At 36.7% G+C, this 13,110-nt stretch overlaps 1 protein-coding gene across 1 annotated transcript; it reads right to left on the bottom strand.

Annotated features, from left to right (window-relative positions):
- Positions 1 to 439: 439 nt before the first annotated feature.
- On the bottom strand, positions 440 to 12,898 carry LOC103536885 (putative short-chain dehydrogenase/reductase family 42E member 2). Its single transcript, XM_008503119.2, has 11 exons — positions 12,668 to 12,898; positions 10,003 to 10,098; positions 9,184 to 9,244; positions 7,197 to 7,315; positions 5,261 to 5,336; positions 4,011 to 4,093; positions 3,351 to 3,488; positions 3,144 to 3,209; positions 2,256 to 2,319; positions 1,826 to 1,899; positions 440 to 643 (listed from the first exon to the last, which is right to left on the bottom strand). Exons 1-11 carry the CDS (start codon positions 12,896 to 12,898, stop codon positions 440 to 442), a joined length of 1,212 nt encoding a protein of 403 aa, XP_008501341.1.
- Positions 12,899 to 13,110: the final 212 nt, after the last annotated feature.

The following is a 13,110-nucleotide window of genomic DNA, read 5'->3' as shown; positions in this document are numbered from 1 at the left end:
TACAGTAAGTAGCTGTGGCAGCAGCAGCATCAGAGAAATTTTCAGTCAACTTTTTCTTCATGGGAGCTACTGGACTTGTTAAAGCACTGGAGTCCTACAATGGAAGAAGATCCTCTTCTTTCAACGTGTTACCCTCCTGAATTATTTTTAGAAAATCATTCTCAGCATGAAGCAATCAATTAATGAAGATCCTTTAAAATCATTCCTGCAACTGCTAATGATGTACTCCTTTGATTTGTGACACTGCATTGTCCTTTGAGAACATTTCCTGATGTGTCCTGTGTTTTCACTTTTGTGGTTTTGTTGTAAATAAAACTGGAGTAACATCATCATTGTAGTATGAACAACAAAGACCCCAGTGACTGAGGAAGGTACTATGACCAGATTAATACTCAGGAACAAAATTAATTTTTCTGGATCAGGTGGGTAGTATTCCACTTTACAAGAAAGAAAGAATGATCAAACTTAAGAAAATGCCAAAAGTAAACACCATTTTAAGGAACGTGTGATCTTCTTGGCAAGTAGGTCTTGTTTTAAGATAATGATCCACAGAATCAGCAAATGAGAATTTCTTTGGTTGGTAACCAAGTTGGTTTCGTGCCTTGTCTATTCGGAAAGTGTGAGTTACAGTAACACTCCACACCTGAAATCCAAAAGGACAGTAATGGAATTGAGTTTAATATCTGATTTGCTAGAACTTGGATGAAAGTATGTCAACAATGATTTACAGTGGAAATGAAGACATGCATAAAGATAGACATGCAAAAAATGTATGCATTTTGTAGTGGGATTCAGTCCAGAGCTAACAGAATGAGTTAATGTAGCTGACAGGTAAAGAGCTAAAGTGCAGAAGGAGTTTATGAGGCTGAGTTTTCACTTGTGAACATGATCTGAGGAACTAAGGAAATCCCATACAACAGATCAGCACACTTCCCTCAGACTGGCTCTTCTGTACAGAGAAATGTGCAGTGGAGCTGCATGACTGAACTGGAGGACAGCAGTGAGGCTTCTCAGCTTTGCATCTCTGAAGAGTGGAAAGTACTCAGTTTTTGAGAGTTCTATCCTGCACCTCTGAGCACGTGGTACCTGTGAAAGTGCTTAAGTTGCACAGTCTCAAGGATTTTTGCTTCGGATGAAGAACAAATGTGGAAGTAAGTATAAGAAAATGCAGATGAATTCTGGAATAACTGAAAGGCTACAGTAGAAGTTAATGAGGTCCATTCAGTCCCTTCAGTGTCCTATTACATTACATACTACAATACAGCAGGACATTAGGTAATAGATTAGTTAGAACATTTTGGCTTGTATTATAAATCATAACATTGTACAAAAAAAAAAAATCCAAAAGTTGTTTGTTTCAGAAAATTGACTTTTCATTCTGTTTCAGAATTACTTTTAGTATACTTTCTAACTATTGGCTAGCATGTGATCACTTTGATGTGAAACTCTTGTCTCACAAGTGATGTGAGACTGAAGTCCTCTGACAGCACAGGGCAGCTCATGGGAAATGACACTGCAGAGCCCATTTTCCTCTTTGTGCCAGCTCCATGTCAATCACTCTGTCTGGCACCTCTAGGATGTTCCCATGGATTGTCTAATCCTCAAATAAGGATTGGTTTATGATGATTTTATAAGGGGGGTGGTCAGGACCTCATGGAAAAATCCAGCTACAAAATGACTGTGTAAGCTCTGAATGGACCATGACCCAAGCAGAAAACCAGAGATCTAGTGCTCTAAAGCCTCGCTGCATCCTAAGGGCATATTATGTGCTTCATGAGAGTTTTGGTGAGAAATATATAAACATTCTCTATTTTTATACATTTACCTCATTCCTTGTCAAGAAAGGTGTAAAGTTAAAAACTGGCTTTAGTATTAGGTGCAGATACTCCATCACGGTGGCTGTGAAACAGAAAGTTACTCAATGAGATATCTGGGTGACAATAAGCTGAGGTAATACTGACATTGCACATCTTATAGTTCCTACTGGTATCAGAGGATGCAATTAAGGTGGTAGAAGGTGCTGTTTAATTTATAACATGCATGATGGACTCAGTTTGTGAATAGCCTTTAAACTTTATCTGGTATAATTAATGCCAAATGCTAAGATTACTATTAATGAGAATAACACTAAGTTATGTAATTAATATAGTTTGGGCCACTGCATTTTATAAAACCATTACGTAACTTTACAGGAAGAAGAAAACATATTAAAAATAGCTAGCACAATAATTAACTATGTATTTTATTCTTTTTACCTGCTATATAAACCAGGAGAACAGGAATACGTATCCAGGGTTTCTTGTAGCCTAATTTTTCAAACTAGAAAGGGGTATAAAAGAAAGAATAACAGAGAATTTGTACCAAATTGAAGGTGTCAGTGAGCATGAAAATGGAAGAATCAATGTTGATAAAACATGTATCTAAACTTTCTATCAGTTAATCTTCCTATTATTATTGGTAGCAAGAAATGTGACAGAAAGTCACTATTTGTTCTTCAGTGTCCATCTCCCACCCTTCAAATACAAGAAGATGTTAAAGAGGAAACAATCCAAATACAAGAAGATGTTAAAGAGGAAACAATCCTGTTTCTGATGGTTGAGTGACTGACACTGGGCTACTTAACTAAATTTAGATACAGACCCATCATTCTAGGCAATAATCTTCCTGGAAGAGTTTTCTGTGTTGCAATTGCAGGAACAAAACTTCAGCAGGCTCCTAAAATCAGAGCCTGATGTTTGTGAAAACACAGTGTTGCCTCTTTTAAGCTTTTAAGATGAGGTTCTAAAAGTCCATTTTTGCAGCAGGTGATGTCAGAATAAAGAAATAACCAGTGGCTATACAAGGCCATTCTACAAGTAGTAGAAGTTTTCATGCATTGTGAGCTTGGTTTACAGAACTGCTACTGTTGTGTAGTTCTATACCTCTCAGCTAAATTGCCTCAAAACAATAAAAGCCATACTTATGGGTGGCCAAAACTTCCCTGGGAGCCAGTGGAACTTTAGATATGCAGGTAGAAAGGGACTGTAAATTAATTCAGTAGTTAATGTGCATTGAACTTCATTTAGTTAGTATGGTCTTTTAGTTAATGATACAAGGAGAACCCACAGGGTGAATCAAGAGCTCACTGTGTGTGCAATACATACTAAGGGCAGTATCCATTCTGAAAATACCACACTTTCACCATCATGCACGTAGTATGCCTGACCACTCTGTTAAAGAAGCAGAGAAAAACAATTAGAAAAACACTATACATAGGGTGGCGTGTTGAAACTTTGATCTCAAAACATTAAAAAATAAATTTCTCTGAGAGCTGAAGCTCCAGGGACACAGTGTTTATACTGTTTACTCACAGCTACATAGCCCTTCTCAGAGGTGAGAGCCTCAGCAGCTAGTAAGTGAGCTTGTACTAGATTTCCTATGTGAATCCAGTTCATCTGAACTTTTTGATTCCCAAACTTGAAGTTAAATAGCCTCTGTTGTATAGTTACCTGTAGAAACAGAAAATATGAAATAACTATGTTATTCCTTTATTGCATGGTAGAACACAGTAGTTTTGGCTCAGCCAGAATACTTAGGATTTGCTGTATTTGTGTGCAACTACAGCACAACAAATGTCACAAGAAAAAAAACCCATCAAGTTGGTGGTTTTATAAATCAAGGACTGTTGCACTGATATGTAGTGGTAAAACAGGGTGACATGGCAGTGTCTGGCTGAAATTAAAGTGCATATTTAAAAGACAGTATTTATATTAACCAATCAGGGATGAAAACCCAGTTCTTCTACCATTCCAGCCTCGCATTTTTTTCTTTTCAATTAAAAGTCCAGCTTGATCCCTGCCATTTCTGCAGTGTTCATATCATGTGATTATCTTCCATTATATGACCTGTCACAAAGCTCTCACACCAGTGTTCTGGGGGAATGATTAAGAACTTTAACCAAGATACTTTCACTTTGCTGTGCCCTTACAACTACTTGTAGTGTCCTCCAGAGCTGACTACATAACACATACAGCTACTCGTGGCAGGTGGTGCGGCTCTTCTGGTCCATATATGCCTGGTGGACGGAGCACACAGGTGTGGAGCTTCTCCCCTCCTTGGAGAGAAAACAAAGTGTGACTTTCAGATAGCTTTGCTATCAACATACACATGACATATATTCTCTGAGTTTTACATTGTGAAAGTAAAGGAGCAGTAAAAAACCTGTGACCATTCTGTGTGATTCGGCTTCCTTGAAACTTGTTTTCTGTATTCAATTGAAACCTTGGCTTAACAGCCTGAAAAACTGAATCCCTCTGACCACAGAGGAGATTAAACAGTGACAGCATAAATTAAATTTTCCTATAGAGATGGCTCCTCCTTGAGTGACTTTTACTGTTCATTAGGGATTTAAGTTTATAATGTATGTATTTGCCCATTCTTCTAGACACATGCAAATGGAAGATAATTCCATTTGATATATTTAGACACCCTGCTTGCTCAGTGGCATCACAGAGGAAGGGAAGTGGTCTCTTTAAACAGAGGCTTTCATATTAGTTTCAACACTGTAAACAAAAGGAATACTTTAAGCTCTAGATGTGAACAGTAAGTAGACTCCTCTGAGTCCTGATAATAGACACAATTACACCTTTCATGTGGGCAAGACAGGCAGGTGGTAGGCATTTGCTCAGTAGTTAAAGGATGCTAAACTCAAATCCCCACCTAATTTACATTTGCCAGCTTTTCAGTTCAGAGAAATCAGTAGGAATAAAAAATATGCATGTAAAAGCAAAGCTAAATATTTCCCTTGCAGATTTTTAGCTGCAGCTCTTTCTGTATGTGTGACTTTAGGAATAAAAATGACCCTGGAATTGCCAGTCTGTTTAAGAAACTGCAATTATTTTTGCCACACACCTGCAAGTCTTCTGGGTCTATGAGAATGATCTCTTGGACAGTGCTTAGAGAATGGTATTATGGGAGCAGTTCAAAATGATGGGCAATAGAAGCACAAAATCCCCATCTATTTAAAAACTAAAATTTTAAAGATTAATTGAAGAAGTAAGGTTAAACTTTCTGATTCTCCCATCTATTGTTTGCGTATTATCTCTCTGGGTATACACATTAAAAAACAAATCATCCATTGAAGGGAGGAGAAAAAACAAACAAAATAAATCCTTATTTCAGTTAATTTAAATATACTATAAACAGACAAATGAGTAACCAGAGAATGGAATGCCCATTAGCACTATTAATGATAGGAGAAACCCAAGTATGTTATATGTACCTTTGAGTAAAGTTCCATTAGCAGCAAGAACTAATTGGTCTGCCATTGCCTTTGTTCTAGAGTAATGATTAACTTGCTATAAAGAAAGGCAAAATATCAACATTATAATTATATTATTGCATCTGTAAAGGCAAACTTACTGTTTATGTCTGCTAACATTTAAATCTAGCCAGTTTGTAGGTATCAGCTGAGTAAAACCAAATTATAAATAACAAGATATAGCAGATACATACTTTGTTTATGACAAAAAAACTTCCCAGATTTACATTTTGGTTCCACAAATTTAGCTCCAGAGTTAATTTAAGTCCACTAATATTTACTTAACTCACATTTTGGCTTGGATATACTGAAAAAGTTAATATCAAGCCAAATGTTCTCATGGGTCAGATAATTTTGTTTTGAAAAAACATCCATTTTTTAATTAGAAAAAATTTCTTAAAACCGTAAGATAGAGATGAATTTAAAACTTCTTTCCTTTCAGACTTTCCTAAAGTATCTCAGTTTCTTTTTGAAGCCCCATGGGAAGTTTTAAATAATTGTCTATGAGCTGTACCTTTTACTATTAACTCTAAAAATGGCACCCAAGCGTATTTAAATAACAGGATTCCAGATATAGTTAGCACATGCAGGTTTAATGATTACTTATCTACACAAAACTACTTATATATCTGCTGAATTTTGTATTGCAGTCCTTTATATTGAAAATTATACCTGAAAATCATAGCATGGAGAATTTTTCTACTTTCAGGTAGCTTAATTGACCTGCTTCACCTCAGTCCAGACCCAACACAGCTCTGCTGCTTGCTATTACATGATCTTCATTACAGAAAATAAAGGACTAGGGCTCAGACATGTAAATAATTGCTAATTCTTGAAATGTTCTCTCAGGAGTCTGAGGCACTGTGCAGGCTGTACACAAACTGACATATCCAACAAAGTATCTCAGGAGGCACCAGCAGAGCAGCAGTCAGTCCTGTTTAGGATGCTTGGACACAGGATGTGTATTCTAAAATTACAGCTCATAATTACAGGCAGTGTGCTGGGAGCAGGAAAGACCAAATGGGAAGAGTGGCCTGAATGGATTGAGCTTCAGATTTCATCTACAAAAGATTTCCTAAATGATCACAGTAAAGAAGGAAATGGTATTTCAGAGCAGCCCTGCAGGGTTGTAACTACCACCTGGCCTGCAGCAACAAAGCAAGGTTTGGGAACGTCAAAGAACCAAAAAAAAAAAACCTGTGTGTCTACACAAAAGTGTAGAATTTTATATATAACTATTCTTCAATGCAAAGACTCATGGTGGAGCATAATATTCCATATTCCATATTGGGCTCTTTTACCAAACGACTTTCAACAAGACAAGAGGGCATGGACTTAAGTTGTGCCAGGGGAAGTTTAGGTTAGATATTAGAAAGAATTTCTTTACGGAAAGAGTGATCCGTCATTGGAATGGGCTGCCCAGGGAAGTAGTGGATTCTCCGTCCCTGGAGATATTTAAAAAAAGACTGGATGTGGCACTCAGTGCCATGGTCTAGCAACCGCAACGGTGGTTCAAGGGTTGGACTCGATGATCTCTGAGGTCCCTTCCAACCCAGCCAATTCTATGATTCTATGATTCTATGATATTTTCATAGCAGATGGTCCACTGAAAGCCCTTCCTCTTCAAATATTCTTGTTAAATATCTCATTCCACGTTTCTTAGTAATTTCTAGGTACTTCATAATCTCAAATCTGTCTACTTATAGCAGATTAAACTCACTGTAACTTGAATATTTCTTCATTGAGAGTTGGCCATGGTTCAATTTTTATTAGTGACAAATAAGTTCATAGAATTTGATGAGATGTATAGTAAAAGAGATTCTGCTCTCCAAGCAGTCTTCTCATCCTATGTCCTCTAGAGCCCAGTAGATGCCATGGCATCATGTGAACAATTTACCTTTTCCAGTGGAAAATATGGAACAGTCTCTTCATCTCCGTCTTCAATAGGATTCCCTCCAAATACCACATTCACTGTACTGGTATATATCAGTCTGGGGATATTTCTTTCTTTGCAGACTACAGTGGTATGAGAAATAAATAATTTAAAAACAAAAATAGTGAGAAAACTTAAGAACTGGCAGCTTCTCTTTTTGAAAAAAACCCAACCAAACAAGGACATGTAAGTTTATGGAAAAAGTAATCTTTAAATTCTAATATTAATTTACCATTTAGCATATTTTCTCTAATTGATCTTGACTTTTTCATCCCAAACACATGTTATATAAATATTACATATTGTGGTCACCAAACATTCTATGCTTAGGTACCTGCAACTATGATACCATCATCAACTATGATACCACTGGCTCTTAGTCATAAGCTAGACAGAGGAAAACAGCTGGACACAGTCTTGGCAGGAGGAAAAAACATCCTCCTTTGCTTGAGAAACTTTTCTTAAAACACATTCATTTTACACACTGAATGAAAAGGAGATGAGTGTGAACATTAATCCTGATCAAACAGCTCTGAGAACTCCCTGTGTCTTTCTGTAGGGATGGTGCTGTGGAGAGCAGCCTTCCTGTGGACCATTCTTTTGGCCTTATTTTGGCAGTGATTGGTAAGCAGTGCTGCTTCTTGCACCACAGCCTCCTGGATGCCTGAGCAGGTAAGTCAAGTCATGTAAGATAATGCACCAGCCCTCTCTGGTGTGTGACAAACCTGCATTTGTGTCAGTCTGCTCATAAGTGACAAATGGTATGTTAGCAGGAAACATGCAGTGTTAGGGTATAATCAGTGGTACCTTAAATACAAATGAGATTAGTAGCATTACAAAACAAAGTCTTATTTATGGACTTCAGTTGAGTGTTAAGATATTATGTCTAAATTCTGTGGCTTGTATGTCACTGCAAACTTGAATAGCAAGTTTCCTTTTGATTTAACAATGCTTATAAAGGTTAACTGAACTAATATTCAAAGTCAGAAATTTTTAGAATCTACAGTGCTGTCAGTCCAGCTGGATCATTGTGAAAATAATGAATTTAATTACTGTGTTTCTAATATTTGGGACAAATTCAATCATTAAACCTGTTATTAAAATGTAGATTAACTGGTTCATACTTCTCCCAGGCTCTTTTTGTTGGGAGCCTATGGAAATTTGGCCTGACATGTTTCTATGGGTTGGGAGGGTAGGGTAAGAAGAAGGAAGTATGTGGCAACTTCTTCCCTCAACCTCATTTAGAGTTTTACTTGCCTACCACTGCACTCTAGTTCTTCATGCTTTATTCAGTAATAATCCACTGTAATCCACAGAGAACATGAAAAATGGGTCTAAATTAAAGCTGCATTTCCCATTTTTCTTTTTTAAATTTTTGCTACTTGGTTTTTGAGGGGAAAGCAAAGAGAAAGTAGTTTTGGTATGTACAATCCACTTTGATATATTCTTTCTAGAATTAAATATACAGAAAGAATTCTACTAACGTTTTCCAGAGACAGTAGTTAAAAATCAGTATAATAAAAAGGGATCACATTTAGATAGATGATCAGCAAAGACAGAAGAGTTTCTATATTAATGTGATAGACTAATAGATAAATATACTTAGCACATCTATGGCTCCTGTTACCAAAGGTATCCCACACCATATGGTATCTCCCATATTGTTTCCATGAAGAAAGAGAACAACTCCTCCATTGCACAGAGTAAAAGGAAAAAATAACCAGTACAGGGAGGAGAGTTTATGTTGGTTTGCCAAGGAATGAAGTCCAGGTTGAAAATCTATCACCAATCCAAATCAGTGACAAATCTCCTACCAGTTTTAATGACACTGGCACACCCAGATTTACATTATAACTCAAAGGAGGGAGAGAACAGCCTCTTTTTACTGCCATTTGGTAATTATGGTTTGGATCAGACACACACACACACACAAAAAAATCTAGGTACATACCATCAATTATTATTCTTGTGCCTCCAACATTTATGGATTCAATCTGGTCTTTCTTTTGAAGCTAGGGATAGAGTTTGCACAATATTTTATTAATTCAATAAGTCACATTCACAATACAATTATTATTATTGCTTTTTGTGAGGTATGTGTTATAGTGACTCCTGATAGTTCTCATTTTTACTGTCTTGTTCAGAGTACAAATATCTAATGTTGAAAAACGAAAGATAAGATGCATCTGGAAGGAAATTATAATGCTTCAATTCTTTGTTGCACCCCATGATACAGAAACAGAAATTACAGAGAGGGACTATATAAACTGAAAAGTTTTAAAAATTCTGTTCCAGTTGCAATCTGTTCTGTTCCTAGAAATAAATCTGTAGTTTCATGACTTTTTTTTTTGATAATACACTCTGTGAGTATCACTGTTATTTAGCATGACTTTAATGAGCTGCTGGTCATTTTCCTAGTGACTAAGAGTTCACAAGAAGAAAACTCATCAGCATTAATTCTAAAGAAATACTGTTACACTTCTTCAGATCAGAGAAAAAGGAAATGACATTTTATCCATGATCTTAAATCTATTATCTCATTTTTATAGAGTAATTTGTGTGATACATAAGTTATATAAAAGTACATAAAAAGCTGTGCTTTGACGTTTATTATTTAAGGAATACCTCTCTTGTTACCTGTGTGGGTGACTCAACCTTTATAAGTAACTTCTGTCTGACATAAATATACAATTACATTCTTTGATAAATGCAGGCAAATTTTCACTTTCATGAGAGTAAAGAAAGAAAATGTTAGGAAAACTGTACTCACCTGTTCTAATCCTGATATTCCACATGCAGCCACATGAAAAACACAGTCAACCTCTTCACATGCTTTGAACAGTGCATCATAATCCCTCACATCACCCTGTACAACGAGGAGATGATGGATTTTTGACTGGTAGAGCTCTTTATGCAGCAATAATATTAACTATGGCTATGAATGAAAACCTAAAGTAATTCTCATCTATTTTTCAAAATACTTAACAAGCATTAAATAAAACATTTTAAGTGTGCAGAAAAATCCATGACTAAGAATTTTGTCACTATTTTGTTGCAAAACAGATATGACTCCTGTTGGCTTCAATTATAATGCATAATTTCACACTTAGTCCTGCAGCCTACAGGCTGGCAAAACTTGTCTGACTTGAATGGGAGCAGCAAATGCTTGAGGCCCAAGGACAATAAATCATAGCAGGAAGGGTTCAGCTGTTTGCCATGGAATCACCAATTAAGAGAGCCCCTTTTCTGTTATCACCTTAAAATCTGACTGGTGCAATCTGGACAAATGTCTCTTTGCCCATCCAAACTTTACTTTAAATGCACTGCATTAATTACAGTCTTATACAAGATTAAAATAGAAGTGTACACACTACATGCATTTAGTATCATATTAGTACACATTAGTTACTGATAACTACATTATATTGAATTCTTTATAGCAATGAACACTTTACTAAATACACACACTATACTAAATATACACACACTATATTTACTATCAGATGCTATTCTGTGCTTAGAATATTGCATTTTTGTATACCAAGTAATGCCAAAGGAATATTACTCCACATACATACAAATATTAATAAAAATATAATACCTGTCTGTTCAGAATTATGATATTCCAGAGCATTAGACATTATTCAATTTATTGTAATGAAACCAATAAAATTATCACAAAATAAATAGCTGGAGGTAATATCAAGAGGCAATATAATCAGTCCTTCACTCTCAACTTTTTTCTTTTTGACAAGTTTTTAACAGTTTTTTTTACAGATTGACAAAGTATTTAACAAATACAGCTGACTTCCACATCCTACCTTCAATCAAATATTAAAATATCTAACTAGTATAACACATTAGCAATGTCCAAATACTGATCAAGGATCAAACCTACAAAGTGACTCATTACTTTACCTACTAAGACTTCCTATTTCTGTTTTCTAGGGAATTAACCTATACTTTGTTACATTTATTCTTTTAAAATCAGATTCTAAAAAAAACCTCTTTCTAAAAACCAAAACTTATTCTCAGATAGTTCATCAGATGTCTTGGGTCTCTCTCTTCTAAAGGATGTAAATTGCCATCAATCAATTGACTTAAGTTATGTGGATTTATATTATTAACAAAACAAGCTTATGGTTTTTGGATGGTTCCCCAATAATGCTTTCTCTCTCTTCCATGTTCTGTAAAAGCTGTTTATGAAACTGAACAACCATGCTGGGCTGGGCTGAAGATCTGGTTAGCCCAGTATTCTGTCCACTACACAGCCATGCAGAGCAGTACCGTGCATCCCCCCTTTGCCTCCCTTACTGCCTATCACATCGTGTTGTAGCCAGAAAACCTGGCATCACCTCAATAGCTCCTGGAATAGATCCTGTAATCACTGTCAGCTTTGTCACCAACCTTCTAGTCACAGTCAGCTTTGTCACCATCCTTCTAGTTCTAGTGGTGGTGTCAAGGAGTTCTTACACTAAATGCTCAGGCAAGATCAGCTGATTGACACCCTATGTCTAGATGACAATACTTATGAATACTTTGAAAGTGGCAGTGCCCCCCTGTGCTCCCACATGTTGTGTCCACAAATCATCTGTGAGCTGTTAAGTATTCAGGGTCCTTTTTGTTCCTCTCTTTTGCAGACATAATGAATTCCTTGACTTGGTAAGAATAAAGAGAAATCGGTGCTCATAAACAAGTGCCCTGGGAAGCAGGAACAGGGAAAGTGTATGTGACACTTTCCTCCAGAATACTCTTCCAGTCTCCAAGTATTTTCATTCAGAAGACTTCCTAAGCTTAATTTAGCTTACCTATTTAGTTATCTCCAATGAAAGTAAATTTTTGGTGAGACTTTGGACATGCCTTTTACCCACTGCATGAAAAAACCCACTTCTTTTGCTCTGCATTGAACTGACTCCTCATTTTTCACCTGATGGCCCTTCCAAGTGGAATGGAAAGGGCAGTGAACAGTCAATACCTATCCATCTCCATGCCACTCACAGTTTGTAGATCTCTCCCACTCCTAAGGCTTCCAAGGACTTTCCCAAGCTGCAAAGTCCTCATTTCCTCCATCATTCCCTCCATGGCAGCCCCTCTACATTTGTGGTCACTTTTATTATCCTGTCCTGCTCTCACCTTTTTACTTGAAGTGATTTTCCTGAGCAATTAATTTTGTGACTTCATTATTCACTCTCTCACCTAGGTGAGCTATGGATGTGTTGAATGGCACTCCCAACACAAGACTTCAGAACTGACCACTTGGACTCCTGGTTGCTATCTCTCATCAGTTACACATGCATAGAAGAATCTTCTATAATGACTTCTCGTTGTCTTTAAAGGCTTCTCAGTAAATGCTTTTGTCAAAAATCCTTCAGAGGAAGCCTTGCTATGTAGAACAACCTCATTTCACTGCTGTTAAATATGCAGTTTCAACATACCTTGAAAAAATCTGCTCCATTTGGAATTTCCCGTTTAGGTTTCCGTACATCAAACAGAACAACAGGAATTCCTGACCTGACAAGAGCACATCCCAGATTGTATCCCAGGTAGCCTCCACCTCCTGTCACCAATGTCTTTCTGCTTCTGTTAACCAGCAGCCCAGCATGCCCAGTTAGTTTGCTATCACATGGCTGGTTGCTGTGGAGCTCTTCTGGAGGTTTTTCTTGCATCACGACTGCAAGACAGAAGATGCCTTGAAAATTCCTGCAGAACACTCTGACATTAATTTTAACATTTACACATTAATTTAATTAATGTGTAAATTCCACATTACAATGCTCCTTTTGTGACTATGCTCTTTTTATTTCTATATTTTTATTATTTTAAATAACAGATACTCAGAACACCTGAAATCACTAAAATCAAGTCACTGTAAAGTGAG

Source organism: Calypte anna, chromosome 14 (genome assembly GCF_003957555.1).
Source record: "Calypte anna isolate BGI_N300 chromosome 14, bCalAnn1_v1.p, whole genome shotgun sequence".
Classification (NCBI taxonomy): Eukaryota; Metazoa; Chordata; class Aves; order Apodiformes; family Trochilidae; genus Calypte; species Calypte anna.
The sequence above is the reverse complement of the archived record's forward strand: the minus strand, read 5'-3'. Positions and strand labels throughout refer to the sequence as shown.

Excerpts from the sequence above, each read along its gene's own strand:
- LOC103536885 (XM_008503119.2), bottom strand. The coding sequence starts at position 12,898 with ATGCAAGAAAAACCTCCAGAAGAGCTCCACAGCAACCAGCCATGTGAT. Across the intron at positions 2,320-3,143 it reads CAGAATGGATACTGCCCTTA|TTTGAAAAATTAGGCTACAA; the intron begins GTATGTATTGCA and ends ACCCCTTTCTAG. Across the intron at positions 644-1,825 it reads CTTTCTTGACAAGGAATGAG|GTGTGGAGTGTTACTGTAAC; the intron begins GTAAATGTATAA and ends TTTGGATTTCAG.